General features: G+C 43.1%; 1 protein-coding gene across 2 annotated transcripts in view; it reads right to left on the minus strand.

The window, feature by feature from the left end:
• The window catches only part of paip2b (poly(A) binding protein interacting protein 2B), a 118,108-nt gene that overhangs the window by 57,217 nt on the left and 39,879 nt on the right, over positions 1 to 21,012 (minus strand). The window contains exons 2-3 of one of the 2 annotated variants that reach the window (XM_059965779.1): positions 12,632 to 12,684; positions 12,097 to 12,252 (exon numbers count right to left, since the gene is read on the minus strand). In XM_059965779.1, coding sequence (XP_059821762.1) covers positions 12,097 to 12,252; positions 12,632 to 12,634 — 159 coding nt within the window. In that variant the 5' untranslated portion in view covers positions 12,635 to 12,684. The remainder of the gene's footprint in view (positions 1 to 12,096; positions 12,253 to 12,631; positions 12,685 to 21,012) is intronic. The other variant, XM_059965780.1, reaches the window with a different exon arrangement.

Below are 21,012 nucleotides of genomic sequence, written 5' to 3' on the forward strand. Positions count from 1 at the left end.
AGAGTAGTGAATTAGTGGAATGCTCTACTACAGACTGCAGTGGAGGCCAACTACGTGGGTATATTTAAAGTACAAGTTGAGGTTGCTTAGCTGGTCAGAGCAGCAAAAGATATGGCGAGAAGGTAAAGGTATGGGGTTGAGTGGGATCTGGGATCAGCCATGATAAGTCTGCTTTGCTATTCCATCATGGCTGATCCCAGATGGGCTGAATGGTCTGGTTCTGCTCCTATGTCTTTATGGTCTAACCAATCTGGATAATGGAAGTTTGAGAGGTGGGAATTTCACTCAGGTCCACTGTCCGAGTAGAAAAAGGCAGCAGTAGGTCATGGTAGTGTAATAGTGCTTTGACCAGTGACCAATCCGGACTTCGGAAGTTTGAGAGGAGGGAATTTCACTCAGGTCTGCTGCCTGAGTGGAAAAAAATCAACGATAGGTTATGGCAGTGTAACTGAGCTCTGACCAGCGACCAATTAGCATTTGGGATTGATTAGCAAGAACAAATTAAAGGAAGGCAGAGGCAAGCTCAGTGGCCATTGTTGGAGTGGACAGAATTGTGGTGATTTTGAGGCTTTAGCTCTTCGATGCTTTAGTCAGAGAAAGCATACAAAAAAAAAAGCTCTAGGTTAAGTTTCTTCTCCCTTCCCTTCTTTATATCCAGTAGAAATGGTAGAGGCAGGTTCGATTTTGTCCTTTAAAACAAAATTGGATAGGTATATGGACTGGAAAGGAATGGAGGGTTAGGGGCTGAGTGCAGGTAGGTGGGACTAGGTGAGAGTAAGCTTTCGGCACAGACTAGAAGAGCCAAGATGGCCTATTTCCATGCTGTAATTGTTATATGGATATATATGGTTATATCTGCTCAGCCAGGGCAGCAGAGATGCCAGGCAGGATTGTTGAATCCACATGCTCTCTGTGGGAATCAGGGAGACCTCCAGTATCCCTGACACATGGAGCTGGAACTGAATGAACTCTGGATCAGTTGGGAGCTTGAAAGGGTGATAGATAGTACATACAGAGAGGTAGTTACACTCAAGGTGCTGGACACAGGAAACTGGCAGACAGTCAGGAAGGGGGAAAGGGGTTAAGGAGGCAGAGCAGAGCACTCCTGTCGACATCTCCCTCAATAACAGGTAAATCACCTTGGATACTGCTGGGGAGTTGGGGGGGGGGGGGAGGAATAATTGACCTAACAGAGGAAAGTCACAATGGTCAGGTTTCTGGCACCGAGTCTGCCTCCGTGACTCAGAAGGGAAGGTGGGAGAAGAGGCACGCAGTGGTGATAGGGGATTTATTAGGGGAATGAACAGAAGGTTCTGTGGGCAAGAATGAGATTCCCAGATGGTATGTTAGGTGCAGGGCCCGGCACATCTTGGATTGAGTCCTCAGCTTTCTTGAGAAGGTGAACAGCCAGAGGTTGTGAACCATGTAGGTACCAATGGCATGGGTGGAACAAGTGACAAGGTTCTGCACAGGGAGTTTAGGAAGTTAGGTGCTAAGTTAAAGGGCAGGATCTCCAGGGTTGTGATCTCAGGATTGCTACTGGTGCCACGTGCTAGTGAGGGCAGAACTAGGAAGATTATACAGTTTAATATGTGGCTAAGGTGTTGGTGTAGGAAGGAGGGGATAAGACTTTTGAATCAATGGGCCCTCTTTCAGGAAGGGTGGGACCTGTACAGAAGGGACAGCACCTGAACTGGAGGTGCAGACTCGAGGGGCCGAATAGTCTACTTCTGTACCTATTGTCTATTGAAATAATATCCTAGCACCAAGGTTTGTTAATGCAGCATGGTAGGTTTTGATCTAGAGTTGCACGGGCATGGGAACCAGTGTCAGAACAGTTACTGGAAAGGTTGTGGCAACAGATGTTGGCAAGACCTCAGACAAAGCCAAGAATCAAAAGGTTGACCATGGTGTGACTAATGTTCTGAGCTGCATACATTTCAATGCAAGTACAGGTCCACAATTCCTTATCCGAAATCCTTGGGGCCATTTGCATTTCGGAATTCAGAATCTTTCAGATTTCAGAATCTCTCCTTATTGGTTCTGGGACCCCCCGCCCCCCCCCCCCCCCACCACGGATACCAAAATACACATACGCTCAAGTCCCTTATTTAACCTGGCTCAGTGCACGTGGACTTTAGGACCTGGCAGAGCTCTAGACCTATGCACATCCTCCTGTATACTTTAAATCATCTCTAGATTACTTATAGTACCTTATACAAAATGTAAATGCTATGTAAATAGTTGTATTGTTTAGGGAATAATGACAAGAAAAAAAAACTTAATTTCCAACATCCAAACATTCAAACCAAATCAAACACATGGTAAATGACTTATTGGAATAAATGTAGAATCTCAATGTCACTATAAAACTTCAGTAACTTGTCTTTCTGTTTCGTTAAATCATATACAGTGATAGTTTTCGACACCATACTCTTCAGTAAGATGTCGCACAGACACACCACGATCAAGCTTCTGCAATAACTCCACTTTCTGCGTTATTGATAATGATAGACGCTTCCTTCTCTTTTTCTCATTGTTACCCATAGGGGTATCTGCAGATCTTTTTGACATTTTCACAGTGAAATTAAACACAAAGTCAACAGTGAACACAAAATGTCAGTGAACAGCAAATGCACGTGTAACCAGTATGAGCACTGAGCCACAACTGATGTCTGGCAGCCTCTGCTAGTGCTGCCACGGTCATACCTGAGTGACGTCAGCTGTTAACAAAAAAAAAACTTTGGTTTTCTGAGCTTTTTGCATTTCAGAATTTCAGATTGTGGACCTGTAGTATTGTAGAAAAGGTGAGCTCAGGGCATGGGTCAACACCTGAAATTATGATATTGTAGCCATTAGTGAGACTTGGATGCAGGAGGGGCAGGACTGTCAGCTCAGTATTCCGGGGCTCCAGTCTTTCAGATGTGACAGAACAGGAGGGATTAAATGGGGTGGGGTGAAGTTACTAGTCAAGGGAAATCTCACTGCAGTGCTTAGTCACAACAGTCTGGAGAACTACTACTGAGGCATTATGGGTGGAACTGAGAAATAAGAAAGGTATGATCATGTTAATGGGGCTATACCCAACATTCCTTGGGATTTAGAGGGGAAAAAAAATTGTAGAGAGATCACAGTTGGTTTCAAGAAACAAAATTGTTATAGTAGGTGATTTTAACTTTCCACATATTGACTGGGAATTCTATATTGTAAAAGGACTGGCTAGAATAGAGTTTGTCAAATGAGTTCAGGAAAGATTCTGGATCTGCTATTAAGGAATGAAACAGGGCAGGTAAAACAAGTTTCTGTAGGGGAATACTTTGCATCCAGTGACCACAATGCCATTACTTTTAAAATAAATATGCAAAGAGGTAGGTCTGGTCTGCAGGTTGAGATTCTAAATCAGAGAAAGGCCAATTTTGATGGCATCAGAAATGATCTGGCAAGTGTGGATTGGGACAGACTGTTTTCTGGCAAAGATGTACTTGGAAAAATCAAAAATCGAACTTTGAGAGCACAAAGCTTATATGTGTCTGCCAGAATAAAAGGCAAGAGCAGGGAACCTGCTTTTCAAGAGATATTGAGGCCCTGGTTAAGAGGAGAAAATAAAGGAGGCATGTAGCATATATAGATAAGTAGGAACAAATGCAGTGCATCTGGGGTACAAGAAATGCAAGAGAACACTAGAAAAATAAATCAGGAAGGCTGAAAGTAGGTATGAAGTTGCTCTAGCAATAAGGTGAAGGAGAATCCTAAGGATTCTACAGGTATGTTAAGCGCAAAAGGATTGCAAGGACAAAATAGGTCCCCTGGAAGACCAGAATAGTAAATCTACATGGGGAGATGGGGGAAAACTTAAATGCATTCTTTATATTTGTATTTACTCGGGAGCCAGATACAGGATCCATAGAAGTGAAACAAAGCAATATCAACTTCATGGACCCTATACAGATTACAGAGGAGGTGGTGTTTGCTACCACGTTGGATAAATCCCCAGGTCCTGACAAGGTGTTCCCTCAAATCCTACGGGAGGCAAGTGCAGAAATTGCAGGGGCCCTAGCAGTGATATTTAAAACATCCTTGGCAGTAGGCAAGGTACTAGAGGACTGGATAGTTAATGCTGTTCTGCCCTGTATCTCAATAAATATTCCCAATTTCTACCCCTCCGCCCACCTCACTGATGAGGGTGCATGGTGAAAGAATACAAATCAATTTTGTCAGTACTTTCTGATACTTGGGAATAACTGTTAAGAATTCTTTTCAAAATATGTTATTTTGTTAGATGTTTTGAATCCATAATAGTGCATGGGAATGCAATTATCAGAACAGGCCTTGATACAATTTCTCTAAATTGCTCCTCTCTGACCAGCTAAAATAATTTTAATCCAAAAGTTAGCATGATGACCATTATTGAGCCAGAATTCTACAGGATTGGTACAGGATATTCAGCCCAACTCATCACACTGGCCTTCGGGCACCACTTTGTCCTACTGCACAGCACTTGGCACATAGTCTTCTATGTCTAAGCAATTCAAATGTTCACCTAAATATTTCTTAAATAACAATATTTCAACAAGGCATTGGGATGTTGGGAAGAAAGCTTCGGGGACATGTCAGAGGTAGTGCTTTTTTTTAAAAACACAGACTGTGGTGGGCATGTGGAATGTATTGCTGGGGTGGTGGTAGAGAAAGATACGTTGCAGGCATTTAAGAGATAGTAAAATGCAGGGCTCTGTGGGAAGGAAAGGTTAGATTGATCTTGAGGTATGTTAAAGTATTGGCACAGTATCATAGTCTGTAGATTCTGTACTGTACTGTGTTCTATGTTCTAAATGCTACCAATGAACCAGCTTCATCCATTCTCTCATGCAAAGCACTCCCAATAATCTCCATTCTCTGGGTGAAGGTTCCCTTCAAACTGCTTCTAAATCTTTTCCCCTTAGCCTAAATACATGTCCTCTCATTTTAAATATCTCTGATATAGAGAAAATTTCCTGCATATGTTCATCTATCTATATTGCTCAATTTTATATGTCCCTTTTTAATCTGCCCCACTCCAGAGGCCTAGCTTCTCAGGACTCACTTTATAATTGAGCTGCTCCATCCCAGGCTACATCCTGGTGAATCACCTCTGCACCCTCTCTACTTTTATCACCTCCCTCCTATGGTATGGTGATCAGAACTACATGAGGTACTCCAACTGAAATCAGAACAATGATTTTATAAAGTTGGAGCATAACCTGCAGCTTTCTATATTCAGTGCTTTACTAATGAAAGCCAGTATCCCATATGCCTTCCTGTGCACTTCATGTACCTGCGATCTCACCTTCAAGGATCTATGAACTTAGAATCAGAGGCGTCTCTGTTCCTAAATACTTCAAAGATTCTACCATTCATGTTTGCCTGAGTCTCCCTGGAACTCCCAGAATGTGTCACCTCAGAACCATTTGGGTTAGAATCCATTTGTAATTTCTCAGTCCCGTTTTACCAACACATCAACATCTGTCTGCAGCCTAAAACTACCTTCCACATGGTCAACAACTCATCAATCTTCATTACATCTACAATCTTAACCATTATGCATGCCACATCCACATCTAAATCAACTACTACATGTACACTGCAAACAGCAAACATTCTAGTGGGACTCCACTTATCACAGGTGCAACAATATCAATTCAGCATCACTCAGTCTCCATTTGCCAAGATAATTTTGGATCTAATTTGCTAACTTGTCCTGGGTACCATGGGCCCTAACATTTTCAATCAGTGTCCTGCATTGGACTTTGTCAAAGGCTTTTCTAAAGCCCTCTCCAATTCAATACACTTTTGTTACCTCTTCAAAGAATTCAATCAAATCAGTTGGACCAGGATCTCTCATTGATAAGGCAACAGTGGCCGTCTCTGAATCATTTTGGATAGTATTGGGGAGTGGATATAGATGGCATCCTGGAAGAGAACATAGCAACAGCCTAGTTCATGGCATCATAGAAGAGGGAGAACAACCAGAGGAGAGAGAGCTAGACAGGATTCTGTTATGACAGGGATATCAGTTCAAAGTAAATTTATTAAGTACATACAAGTTACCAAATGTTAGTGCTGTTGGTGTAAGTTTAAGCTGACTTAGCAGGGGAAGGGGGCTCAAGTTGTTCAGGTGGAGAAATACTTAAGTCAGAGGATAAAGATTTATTTCGTCCAGAGAGCAAGAGCACATCAGGGTGAATTCTAAGCACAATTGCATTTATTTTAATGGAAGGAGAATAACTAGTAAAGTGGATAAACTCAAGCTATAATAAGTAACTGGATGTCAAGGGATGTTAAGAGTTAGATAAAGAGAAAAAGAGCAGGTCACAATAAGTAATAAAGGGAGAGGCCTCTGCAGATTTTGAAAGTGTAAGCACTTAAAAAGGAAACTAGGAAAGCTAAAAGAGGTCAAGTGAAATCACTGGCAGACAAGATTAGGGTAAATATTCAAAGGTGCTCTGTAAGCATATTAAAGACAAAAAACTAGGCATAAAGGGTACATGTGAGGAATTATATATAGAATTAGTAGGGCTAAAACCTGACTGACTTGTTTTGCAGCTTGGCTAGTCGTGCTGTGAGAATAATGTTGCAAGATAACTAAGGAACAAAGGAGTATTTGTGCACGAGAAAGCTGCTTTGTGTAATCACTAATCAAGGATGTCTGCAACATCAGGGTACTATGTGATAACAAATATTTAGCAAGCAGCCCCAAACAGTGTTATGGGCCCACTTGATTACAGATTTTCCAGGCTCTATGAGTGGCAGCTCTGTAGTATCAACTGAGATGCAAGCTTGCTATTAAACAGTATGTAATGTGTTTGACAATTATTCCCTTGGTCTGAACCTAAAGTCTTCTGGTACAGAGGCAGATCGACACATAAATACCTTTTTATCAATATTGACAAATTAAATAGATTGCAGCTGGAGAATTCAATAAAGGGGTAGATGAAAGTCTGGTGCAAATCTCTGTAAATAGAGTGTTAGTAAATGCCTTGGTGGGCTTAAAGGTGCATAAATTCCTGGGACTGGATGGAATTTATCTCAAGGTGCTGAGAGAGGCAAGAGAAGAGACTGCTAGCACTCTGACTAAGTGGAGGAAAGAAATATGCTCTCCCTTTTCAACTATGTAGGGAAAAGCCTAGGACTATAGACCTGTGAAGCTAACATCAATGGGAGGGAAGATGCTGGAAAAAATTCATTAGGGAAGAAATCATGATAACTTGGAAAGACAGGGACAAAGCAGAGTCAGCCAGCATAGCTTTCTCAAAGGCAAATTTTGTCTAATTTCATTGAATTCTTTGAAGATGTAACTAATTGCTGTAGTTTTACATAGACTTTATAAGGCCTTTGATAAAGTTCCATGAGGAGACTGCTTCAGAATGAGGCAGAGGGTGAAAGCAGAGGGTTATTTTGTTATTGGATGTCTGTGATTAGTGGCAGCCTACCAGGATCCCTGCTGCTTGTAATAAACATAAATGTCTTGGATGTGGATGTGGCAGGCAACATCAATATGCTGGTTGATGGCACAAAAATTGGTGGAATTGTTAATGTGGAGGGTAGTCTGAGGCTACAGACAGTAATGTTTGGTGAAATGTGCTAAAAAAATTCTGCATGACAAATGTGAGGTGATGCAACTTAGGAGCATTAATGAGACTTGGAGATTCATTATCAACAGCGAGTTCCTGGGGAGTATTGAGGGGAACAGAGTAACTTCAGAGTACAATTGTATAGATCAGTAATGGTAGCATTACAGATAAGATAATAGAGCTAGGAAGTTGTATGAAATATTTCAGACAGTTGGCCCATTTAAAACATGTGATGGGGTTAATGCTCACTGGTTAGCAGGGACAAGTTGTGTCAAATGGCTCATTTCCAAGCTGCAGGATTCCATGACTTTATGACTAATCAGTCCCTTCTTTCCATGTGATCATTAATCATTTCACTCAAATTTTTCCACCGTCTCCTCCCTATTATTGGTGCCTGGGTCACAGTTACAAAGTTACAAAGCTTTCCCTTAATGCCTTTCTTGAAAAGGAACACCACATCTGATATTTAAATTGCCATTGTGCATGTAAAGTATCTCAGCCAGACCCAGAAATCTCATTCCTTGCCTCCAGTAGCAGCCTGTTCAGCCCTAGTTTCTTGGTTCTTAGTATTTTTGCCTCTTTGCCTCACCTACTCTAATGAATCTTGGTCAATCACATTTTTGGTCTTTGTTCTTTAGTAAACAACAAAATGATAGTAGATGAGGAAAAGTAGGAAGAAAATGTGCTACACACAGCGCTGAAATAACGACACGCAGTCGATAAGTCGTTTCAAGACTAGTTTATTCAAACTTCGCGGTGCTGGCATTCAAATCCCTAGCGCCCGCCCTCTCCGGGCGGAAATGACATCGGAGGTACATTACTAAAGTCTCCCCCCGCGCGCTCGCTATTTGTGAGCCGGTTTGCCTGCGCAGAAAGTGGGTCGCCACATAACAACCCCCCCCCCCCCCCCCCCAGAACCAGCGATACACCCCCCAATGTCCACAGTCTGGATCAACCTCTGTTTGGGAGATCTGCCTCTGTGCCATGGTGCCTGAACCTCGACCAGCTGCGCCAAGTCCACGTGGGCTGGTTTGAGTCAGTCCACCATGAAAATCTCCTCTTTCCCTCCAATGTCCAGAACATACGTAGACCCGTTGTGTTGATCACCTTGAACGGCCCCTCGTACGGCCGCTGTAGTGGCGCCCAGTGTCCGCCCCTTCGTACAAACACAAACTTACAGTTTTGCAGGTCTTTGGGTACATGGGTCGGGGTCCGTCTGTGCTGTGAAGTTGGTAAGGGGGCCAGGTTGCCGAGCCTTTCGCGTAGCCTCTCCAGGACTGTTGCGGGTTCTTTCTCTTGCCCCCTTGGGGCTGGTATGATCTCTCCCGGGACGGCCAGGGGCACGCCATACATCAACTCGGCTGACAAGGCGTGCAGATCCTCTTTGGGCGCTGTACGAATTCCAAGCAGGACCCAGGGAAGCACGTCCACCCAGTTAGGTCCTCACAAGCAGGCCATGAGAGCCGACTTCAACTGACGGTGGAAACGTTCCACCAGTCCGTTCTACTGTGGGTGGTAGGCAGTTGTGTGGTGCAGCTGCGTTCCCAACAGGCTGGCCACAGCCGACCAAAGGCTGGAGGTGAACTGGGTGCCTCTGTCGGAGGTAATGTGGGCCGGTACCCCGAAGCGTGCTATCCAGGTTGCAAGCAGTGCTCGGGCGCAGGAATCGGCAGATGTGTCGGTGAGCGGGACCGCCTCTGGCCACCTCGTGAACTGGTCTACCATCGTTAGGAGGTACTGCGCTCCTCGGGACACTGGTAGGGGGCCCATGACATCCACATGAATGTGATCGAACCTCCGGTGGGTGGGTTCAAACTGCTGCGGCGGGGCTTTAGTGTGCCGCTGCACCTTGGCTGTTTGGCACTGCGCGCACGTTCTGGCCCATTCACTGACCTACTTGCAAAGTCTGTGCCACGCAAACTTGCTGGAGACCAGCCGGACGGTTGTCCTGATAGATGGGTGCACCAAACCGTGTATGGAGTCAAAAACTCGCCACCTCCAGGCTGCCAGGATGATGGGGCAAGGTTGGCCGGTAGCCAAGTCGCACAGGAGGGTCCTATCACCTGGCCTACAAGAAAGTCCTGCAGCTGCAAACCCGAGACTGCGGTCCTGTAGCTGGGCATCTCGTCGTCTGCCTGCTGCGCCTCCGCCAGTGCTGCATAGTCCACCCCCAGGGACAGGGCCTGGACAGCTGGTCTGGAGAGTGCGTCTGCCACGACGCTGTCCTTCCCCGAGACATGCTGGATGTCCGTTGTGTACTCCGAGATGTAGGACAGATATCGCTGCTGGCGAACCGACCAGGGATCAGACACCTTCCTGAACGCAAAGGTCAACGGTTTGTGGTCCGTGAACGCGGCGAACGGCCTGCCTTCTAAGAAGTACCTGAAATGCCGGATTGCCAGATACAGCGCCAACAGCTCCCGGTCGAAAGCACTGTACTTGAGTTCGGGTGGTTGTAGGTGCTTGCTGAAGAGTGCCAGGGGTTGTCAGCGCCCCTCGATGAGCTGCTCCAGCACCCCACCGACTGCTGTGTCGGATGCGTCCACCGTGAGTGTGGTCAGAACGTCCGTTCTGGGGTGCACCAGCATTGCGGCATCTGCCAAGGCTTCCTTGGCTTTAACGAAAGCGGCCTCGGCCTCCTCATCCCAAGTAATGTCCTTGCCTTTACCCGACATCAGGGTGTACAAAGGGCGCAGGATACGGGCTGCTGAGGGGAGGAAACGGTGGTAGAAGTTCACCATACCAACGAACTCCTGCAGGCCTTTGACCGTGTTGGGCTGGGCAAAGTGGTGCATCGCGTCTACCTTGGCGGGCAGAGGTGTTGCCCCGTCTTTGGTAATCCTGTGGCCCAGGAAGTCGATGGTATCGAGACCGAACTGGCACTTGGTCGGGTTGATCGTGAGGCCATATTCACTCAGTCGGGCGTAGAGTTGACGGAGGTAGGACAGATGCTCCTGACGACTGCTGCTGGCTATGAGGATGTCTTCCAAATAGATGAAAGCAAAGTCCAGGTCGCGTCCATTAACCGCTGAAACGTCTGTGCGGCATTCTTTATGCCGAATGGCATGCGGAGGAACCCGAAAAGGCCGAAAGGGGTGATGAGTGCCGTTTTGGGGACATCGTCCGGTTGCATCGGGACCCCCGGAGGAGGTCTACCTTGGAGAAGATCCGTGCGCCGTGCAAGTCTGCCCCCAGGAGTGGTTGGGCCATAGCGGGCAGTGTGAAGTCCCAGGTGAACCGGCTGGCGCCGAACTGCAGCTGCACTTTGCGGGTGCCGTAGGTCTGTATCGTGCTGCCGTTTGCGGCCCTCAGGGTGGGTCCTGGCTTCCTGTTGCGGGTGTCGTACCCCGTCAGGGGCAAGATGCTGATCTCCGCTCTGGTGTCGACCAAGAAGCGGCGTCCCGACTGTTTGTCCCAGACATACAAGAGGCTGTCCTGGTGGCCAGCCGCCATAGTCATTAGCGGCAGCTGGCCCTGGCCCTTGCAAGGCGGGCGACAATGGCGGGCTTTTGTGCCCCACCGCTGGTGGTAGAAACACCACTGTTCACTGGCCTCCTCACTCCTGCCTCTGTGCTGTGTGCACCCCCCCTGCCGGGCCTGGTCTGGTAATCTGACCGATGGACGCCACGCTCTCCCTCTCGGCTTTACACAGCACGTCTGCCCGGGCCGCCACCTTCTGGGGGGTCGCTGAAATCTGTGTTGGCCAGCAGCAGATGTATGTCCTTGGGCAGTTGCTCCAGGAACGCTTGCTCAAACATGAGGCAGGGCTTGTGTCCGTCAGCCAGGGACAGCATCTGGTTCATCAATGCTGATGGCAGTCTGTCTCCCAAACCATTCAGGTGAAGCAGGTGGGCACCCTGCTCACGCCACAAAGAGGCCAAAGGTCCCAATGAGCAGCGCTCTGAATGCTTCATATTTGCCTTCTTCCGGGGGCGAATGTATGAAATCTGCAACCTGGGCGGCCATCTGCTGGTCAAGGGCGCTCACCACGTGGTAGTAACGCGTGGAATCAGAGGATATCTGCCGAATCTGGAACTGGGCATCTGCTTAGCTAAACCACACACGTGGTCACAGCGTCCAGAAAGTCAGCAGTTTTAGTGAAACTGCGTGAACAGATGAAGAGTCGGTCATCTTTGGTCCAAATCCCGTTTGGACCGTCGGGGTCACCAATGTAGTGATGTGCTACACACAGCACTGAAATAACGACACGCAGATGGTAAGTTGTTTCGAGACTAGTTTATTCAAACTTCGCGGTGCTGGCATTTAAATCCCTAGCGCCTGCCCTCTCCGGGCAGAAATGACATCGGAGGTACATTACTAAAGTCTCCCCCCGCACACTGGCTATTTGTGAGCCGGTTCGCCTGCACAGAAAGTGGGTCGCCAGAATGGAATATTTTCTAACCATAACTATTTATAATTAATTAATACAATAAAGGTAAGGGCATCAACACCATAAAGGAGAGGCCCATCATTGAAAGTAAAGCCTTACTTGTCTGTTGTATTCTTCTTCATGTTCCATCCACATGTACTCAGCAAAAGGATTTGGCTCATTTTCAGTATGTCCATTGGATACAATGACATCCTGTGCTCCAGAGCCTGACGTCATATTTGTCATATTAGGAGCCTTCATGTCTAAGGAATCAGTCTGAAATGTAACACAAGAAAGAGAGGCAGATTAATGACTGGAAACACTTAGCTTAGAAATACCCTGAATGCATAAGAAAATACTGGATGTATAATAAAAACTAGCCATCAGAAATAAAAGTATTCTGCACACTGTAGGGTAATTAGGTAAGTGCTCAATGAATGCAATCATGGGATGAGACTTGGACCTAAATTGAACTAAAGCACACTTAAAAGTTTGTTGTTAAAAGTTCAGCTGCACACATGCTACCCTTTCACAGACAAATTCTCCAGATGGTGTGTTGTAATACTGCACACCTGTGACCTGACCTCATACTTCCCAGCAACATAGGGTGCAGGGATAGATGTGATAAGGTTCACAACTCTTCTGATGAACTCACCATTTTCCTCAGTTGTTCAAATGATCAGAAGAAAAAGTTGTTCCAGGCAGTCACTAGAGGTAAAGAAACAAACGTAAGGGCCGGGCCATCGAATAGCAGAGAAGAAACAAAAACGACCATGAGAAAAGTCCGGGTTTCATACTGAGCAGTATATCAAGATACCATGGGGTTCTTTTAAAATTTTATGTATTTTCAGATTTACTGAACACCAAGTAAAACAAAAAAAAAATCGCTATGAAAAGTTAGAAATAAAACAGTTCAGATAAAGAGCCTCAACCTCGAGTGCTAGCTAGTTGCTTCTCTTGCCACAGATGCTGCCTGACTTGCTGCTTATGGCAAGTGAATAAAGATTGTGGCGATGGTCAGAATTCCACAAGGGAATTAAAAGGCCCACAGGCTATCTTAATGTGGGATGCAGGAGTAGAGGCATTGGACATACATTAAAATTAGTGCCAATTACTCCAACTTTGACCTACTCTTACCTTTTTGACACTTTTCCAACAAAATTTAGTGTAAGCTTATTATCTGACTAGGCACAATATAGCCATCATGGCTCAACAATGAATTCAACAACATAATCACATCCAACATTCTACACCGCACACCTGGTACTACTTCTCCTGGTACTTTATCCACCTTCTCCAATTTACAATTCCTTCAGACATACATTTACCACCCACTTTTAACTGGCAGCAGCAGCATTTATGTCATTCAATCTCGCCTGAATTCCACCCTACCACAAACTTTTCTTTTTGTCTTCTGTATCACTCTCTTTCACTGCAACTTTAAACATGTTCTATGTCTATTATTTCCCAGTTCTGTTGAACTTTTGTTTTTTCCACAGATGCTTGTCTATGTTTATTTCAGGTTTCCAACTTGTGAGAATTTTGCTTTTAAACTAATTAACACTTAGCTGAACAGGTAAATTCTCCAAGAGGAAGATAAGCCATAAACTGTTAAAAAGATGGATTCTTCTTTAAGAAAATAATTTGTGTGCCTTTGTTTAGAGTTACCCTTTACAAAATCATCAAACTAATCAGGATACCTTCTTAGACAAGACATTTGACAACGCATCTGGGACAGCACTCACCATCCACCTATTCTATCACTGGTACATCATGATCCAATGCAAACAATGTCATGCACCACAATGAATCAAATTAATTTTATGTTCAAAATCTTCAATAAAAAGAGCTCATCTGGATATAGAACATTGTGCTGTCTGAATCAAACCCTGAAACTCCATTACCCAAGATCACCATAGAATCAGCAAAGCAGAACTGTAGCAACTCAAAAGCTCAGGGCAACTTGGAATTGGTAATAAATATGCCTTTACATGTGTCTCCAATATTGTAAGATTCTGAGGGGCTCCATATTTTTCTACAAGCTTACTATTTTTTTCCCCTTCAACCTATGCAAGTATTATCCATGTACTCAGGGGATACACAACAGAGACTGGTGATGCAGCAAGATAGTGCACAAAAATCAAGAAAATAAATTATTTTCTCTGTAACAATGGCACAGTTTGCAGTTACTAGTTTTGTTCTGTGGCAAGATGCATTTCTGTGAATACATATCCAAAGATCCAAGTGGATGGAATGATATGCTCATCTCTTTCAGACAGATTGGTGCCATAAACTTTCACTGCAGCTCAGTGACAACAAACATCTTTCAAATTAAAAACCAATACAATAAAGACACTAGCATTTTACAATATTCAAACCACATTTCGTTTAATTTGAATTTCCATGCTTTGGATTATGGAACCTGGAGGAAGTAGATTACAAAATAAACACCATGATTCTCAAATACTCTAAGAAATAACACAATCTAGGTTTCTAACTACTTAAGATAGAGTCTTCACTGTGATATGTCATGGCAATTGCATGACTGGCATTTAGAGAAAACTAGTAAGCTTAAAAGCAAGATGAAGTAATATAGTTGGAGATTCATGCTGAAATATTATGTACAATTCAGGACTCTTGTTCTGGCCCTTACTACTTGATTCCTCAAATTTCCCTCCTAACAAAACTTTTAAAATTCCACGATCAACAACTTCTGAACATTTACTCATCCAGCTGACACAGATATATCAGATCTTCTTTTCTCACCAGGCGCCCACATAGCTTTCAAGCACAGATTATTGGAGAGCAATTATATCAGCAAATTTGCTTCTCCCTTTGGAAAATTTCAAATGCAGCACTGAGATTCTAGGGGATCTTAAGGTTTCAACCTATAACCTAAGTGACCAGTAAGTTTAATGCATAGCACAGGTTTAACTATTGCAGAGAAAATACTCAACATTAAATCTGACAAATTAAGAAACTCATTCTATTTAAACAGGAAGTCTTAAAGTTTTGACATGCAAAAACACTTTTCTAAGTTTCTCCATATACAGGCTGAAAATGCAGACCCAGCAAACCAAAAATAACTTAAAAAAATATTCCTCCACTGTAAACAAGTACTCGGTCTAAAGCAAGCAATTTAGCATGAATCAATGTACAGTTCAGAGCACAAGCTTATTCCATGAGGAATTAAGACTCAGAATCTGCATCAAAAAGGCACATAGCAAAGGCTGCTTTCTTACTGGAATCAAGAGTTTTGGAAAGGCCTCAAAAGAACGAGTCAGAAATGCTTTTCTTCAACACCTCACAGCTGGTTATCCTAAGTACAGATTTAAGAACACATCACCTGTGCACTTCCGACCAGTTGACGTGGCAAGAAAGATTTTCAAAAAAAAAATATGGCTACTTTTGCACAAGCATATCTCAATGAGAAAATTCTACTGGAAATCTAATTAACATTCTCAATACACTGCATATTGCAGCAGCATGACAAATGTCTAAATTATGCAATAAGTTTAAAATTTGGGCTCTTATAATATGCTAGATTGATTAAAAAGTTTTCAACATGAAGCTTGTTAAGCTCATATTGCAGTATCCACAATAGATTTTCAAAGGTGCAAGTGTTCCTTAAATGATTTCTCTCCTTCTCCTCCATAAAAATCTGCATCAGATGAACCCTCATGAAGCATTACTTTGGCATAATGCCAATGGCCCAAACTCCAGAAACTCTATACAATAAAAACATGAAATAATCCCCACCTGGCTAGCAAAGTGTATTAAAAAAACAGATCACTCAGCTCAGAGCAAGAACAAATTAACTTTATGGCAAACTCGACAGATTGGCAAACTGACCTCTTCAGATTCTCGTCCATCAAGATGAAAACTATATTTAAATATTAAATAATAGTAATAGTAGAGTTATATTTTACAACAGTACTGCAAAATCCTCATGAAAGTTTTCCAGAGATCGAGGTTTTTAGCTGCTTAACATGACGCAACCACTGGTCATTTGACACCTACAATGTGCTCCACTCCCACCCCCCCCACCCCACACACACATTCTACTGTGCAAATAAGCAAGCATGCAGTGCACTAACCAAGTTTGAAAGGACCAAAATCAAGATTTTTAATGTCATTTCCAGTACACAAGTGTAAAGGAGAAAAAAAAGTTACTCTGGAACCAAAGATCAAAAATAAAAACAATCGGGGGTCGGGGGGTTGGGGGGATGCGATTACAAAGCCAAGTTACACATCCAAAGATAGATTGTCTTTCAGCATCCTACTATCTCCAGAAGTTATTGGTGTTTTTATAACAAAGAGATCTTTTTACCATGAAAGAAAAATCAAAACAGTTGCTAAAACTGCAAGATCGTTTGTCAGTCTGTTTACAGTTTTTCATAAATTCTATTGGGTTTCTTTATTATCCTGAAAATGCCTGCAAGAATGTAAGTGTCAAGGTGATATAAGTAACATATACATAATTTGATAATAAATTTTGACTACTTTGACTTTGAAGATAAAATCTGTGTTTTATATGAATGAAATATGTGAAATACTATGTAAATAAACATACATTTTCAACCGAGAACCCATCATTCTCAATGCTCATTTTCGTCCAAAAGAGCTTCAAATTAGTGAACATGATGCTTTAAACTTCCAAAACAATTTGTTTGAATCTCTTTTGAAAGGTTTCCAGCCCTGCCATAAAAGTGAACCAATCACAAATGACACTGTGACTGTGATTAACTTATCTTCATGCTTGTCAATGTGTCTGAAGCCTTGTTCCTTCAATGTCTCTGTTGTCCAAGTTAATAAAAGTTAACAGTTAACAGTTCTTATTAACAGATTTAAAACAGAACAATGGCTTTTCTACCCTAAACTACACCATTATCTCTAGTGCTAAAGAATTATTTTTAGTCAATAGCTCTATCCACCCACATGCCACTCCTTGACAATATAATCAGGTCCCACATGTATACTTATTATACCAGAAAATTATATCGACAAGGTTAAAACCTTGAGAACTGCAAAGAGCATGGAAGGGATGGGGAAAATGAAAATCAGAAATTAAATTACTTTCCACTTGACTGTGCATTTCTCAACTGGTATTCCATCCCTAAACTGTCAAATGTTTGTCAGACATTCAACACAAGATACTAATGAGGCTAAAGCTGTCGACTGCGGTCCTCATCTTAAACTATTTGCAAGCCAACTCTGCTTCTCTCCTTAGCAAGAATGACCACAAACCAAGAGCCATATTTAACTGATGAGCTTCCAAAACATCTGCCTTATTTACTTACAACTTGAGAAGACATGGCAATTCTGTCCCAGCTTCTGCTCATCAGGGAGTGAAACTCTCACCCATGTTTAGCTTACCTGGAATTCCAATTAGCACCTAGCTACCCTCATTCCTAAAAACCTAGAAATCTACAGCACATTACAGGCCCTTCAGCCCACAATGTTGTGCCAACTACATAACCTACCTTAGAAACTGCTTAGAATTAACCTATCACAAAGCCCTCTATGTTTCTAAGCTCCATGTAACTAAGAGTCTCTTAAAAGACCCTATTATATCTGCCTCTACCACCTTCGCTGGCAGTTCATTCTGTGTACCGACCACACTCTATGTGAGAAACTTACCTCTGACATCCCCCTTGTACCTACCTCCAAGCACCTTAAAACTATGCGCCCTCATGTTAGCCATTTCAGCCCTGTGTAAAAGCCTCTGGCTATCCTCATGATCAATGCCACTCATACACCTCTATCAGGTCACCTCACATCCTCCATTGCTGCAAGGAGAAAAGGCTAAGTTTACTCAGCCTGTTCTCTGAAGAAATGCTCTCCAATCCAGGCAACATCCTTGTAAATCTCTACATGCTCTCTGTAGTATCCACATCCTTCCAAAGTGAAGTAACCAGAACTGAACACAGTATTCCAAGTGGTGCGTAACTAAGGGCTTGTATAGCTGTAACATTTCCTCACTGCTCTTGAACTTAATCCCACAGTCGATGAAGGCCTACACACCATGCGCCTTAACAACACTATCGACCTATCAAATCTCCTCAAAATCTGAATGAAATATAGCCAAAGTCATACCTTATTTGTAAGTGCAATGATACGTTGGGCTTAGGATAGATCCTCAGAGATTATGACACCCAGGAACCTGAAATTGCTCAACCTTTCCAGTTCTGATTCCTCAATGAGGACTGGTGTGTGCCCTTGTCTTACCCTTTCTAAAGTCAACAATCAATTCTTTGGTCTTACTGATGTTGAGTGCAAGGTTGTTGCTAAGATGCTACTCAACCAGCTGATCTATCTCACTCCTGTACACCTTCTCGTCATCATCTGAAATTCTGCCAATAGGCGTGTCATCAGCAAATTTATAAGACCATAAGATATAGGAGCAGAATTAGGCCATCTGGCCGATCCAGTCTGCTCCACTATTCAATCATGGCTGATCCATTTTTTTTTTAAAAACCTCAACCCCAGATCTTGGCCTTCTCCCCGTAACCTTTGAAGTCATGTCCAATCAAGAAACTATCAATCTCTGCCTGAAGTACACCCAATGACCTGACCTCCACAGCTGCCTGTAGAAACAAATTCCACAAATTCACCACTTTTTGGCTAAAGAAATTTCTTTGCAACTGTTTTGAAAGGGTGCCCCTCTATCCTGAGGCTGTGCCCTCTTGTACTAGACTCTCCCACCATGGGAAACATCCTTTCCACATCTACTCTGACTAGACCTTTAAAAATTTGAAAGGTTTCAATGAGATTCCCCCTCATCTTTCTGATTTCCAGCGAGTACAGACCCAGAGCCATCAAACGTTCTTCGTATGATAACTCTTTCATTCCCAGAATCATCCCTGTGAACCTCCACTGAACCCTCTCCAATGACAACACATCTTTTCTTAGATGAGGAGCCCAAAACTCTTCACAATATTCAAGGTGAGGCCTCACCAGTGCTTTATAAAGCCTCAGCATCAAATCACTGCTCTTATTCTAGATCTCTTGCAATGAATGTTAGCATTGCATTCATCTTCCTCACCACCAACTCAACCGGCAAGTTAACCTTTTGGGGGTTCTGCACAAGGACTCCCAAGTCCCTTTGCATCTCAGATTCCTGGATTTTCTCCCTGTTTAGAAAATAGTCTGTACATTTATTTCTATTACCAAAGTGCATGGCCATATATTTTTCAACATTCTATTTCATTTGCCACTTTCTTACCCATTCTCCTAATCTGTCTGTCCTGCATCCTACCTGTTTCAACACTACCTGCCCCTCTACCAATCTTCATATCATCTGCAAACTTGGCAACAAAGCCATCTATATAATCATTTATATACAGCATAAAAAGAAGTGGACCCAAAAACAACCCCTGCAGAACACCACTAGTCACTGGCAGCCAACCAGAAAAGGATCCTTTTATTCTCACTCGCTGCCCCCTACCAAACAGCCAATGCTCTAACCATGTTAGTAACTTTCCTGTAACACCAGGGGCCCTTAACGTGGTAAGCAGCCTCATGTGCGGGACCTTGTCAAAGGCCTTCTGAAAGTCCAAATATACAACATCCACTGAATCCCCTTTATCTACCTTACTTGTAATCTCCTCAAAGAATTCCAACAGGTTCATCAGGATTTTCCCTGAAGGAAACCACGCTGACTTTGTACTATCTTGTCCTGTGTCACCAAGTACTCCATCATCTCATCCTTAATAATTGACATTAACATGTTTCCAACCACGGAGGTCAGGCTAACTGATCTATAATTTCCTTCCTGCTACCTTCCTCCTTTCTTAGAGAGTGGAGTAAAGCCAGAGTCCAATGATTTTTGAAAGAATTTCTAATGCCACTACTATCTCTAACACTACCCTAGGGTGTAGTTCCTCTGGTCCGGGTGACTTATGTACCTTTAGGTCTTTCAGCTTTTTGAGCACTTTCTCTCTTGTAACAGAAACTGCACCCTCTTCTTTTCCTTAACACACTACAACATCAGTCATACTGCTAGTGTCTTCCACAGCATAGACTGATGCAAAATACTCATTTAGTTTATCAGCCATCTCCTTGTTCCCCCGCTATTATTTCTCCTACCTCATTTTCTAGCGGTCCTATATCCACTCTCATTTCTCTTTTATTTTTAACATACTTGAAAAACTTTAACTATCCACTTTGATATTATTTGCTAGCTTGCTTTCATATTTCATTTTTTCCCTTCTAATTATTTAGTTGCTCTCTGTACATTTTTCAAAACTTCCCAATCCTCTATTTTCCAACTAATTTTTGCTTTGTTGTACACCCTTTCTTTTGCTTTTACAATAACTTTGACTTCCCTTGTCAAAATCATGGCAATTGTACTTGAGTATTTCATCAGTATTGAAATACACATGTCTTGCACCTTCCTCATTTTCCCTAGAAATGGACACAATTGCTGCTCTGCTGACATTCCTGCCAGCATCTCTTTCCAATTTACTTTGGCCATCTCCTCTCTCATACCACTGTAATTTCCCTTTTCCCACTGAAGTACTGTTACATCAGACTTTACTTTCTTCCTATTAAATATCAAGTTGAACACAATCATATTGTGATCACTGGTTCCCAAGGGTTCTTCTACCTTAAGCTCCCTAATCACCTCTGGTTCATTACATAACACCCAATCCTGAATAGCTGATCCCTGAGTAGGCTCAACAACAAACTATTCTAAAAAGCTATCTCTTAGGCATTCAACAAACTTACTCTCTTGAGATCCATTACCAACCTGATTTTCCCCAATCGGCCTGCATGTTAAAATCTCCCATGACTACCATAACACTGTCCTTTTGACTCACCTTTTCTATTTCTATTTTGAGCTGTGCCTAGCCACATAGTCATTGGTATACAGGAATAGAGGAGCAGGCTGAGAACACATCCTTGAGGTGAGCCAGTGTTGATTATCAGCAAGGTGGAGATGTTATTTCTAATCTGCACAGAACATGATCTTGTAGTGAGGAAATTGAGGATCCAGTTGTAGAGAGAAGTACAGAGGCTCTGGTTCTTGTACTT

Source organism: Hypanus sabinus, chromosome 3, assembly GCF_030144855.1.
Source record: "Hypanus sabinus isolate sHypSab1 chromosome 3, sHypSab1.hap1, whole genome shotgun sequence".
NCBI lineage: Eukaryota > Metazoa > Chordata > Chondrichthyes > Myliobatiformes > Dasyatidae > Hypanus > Hypanus sabinus.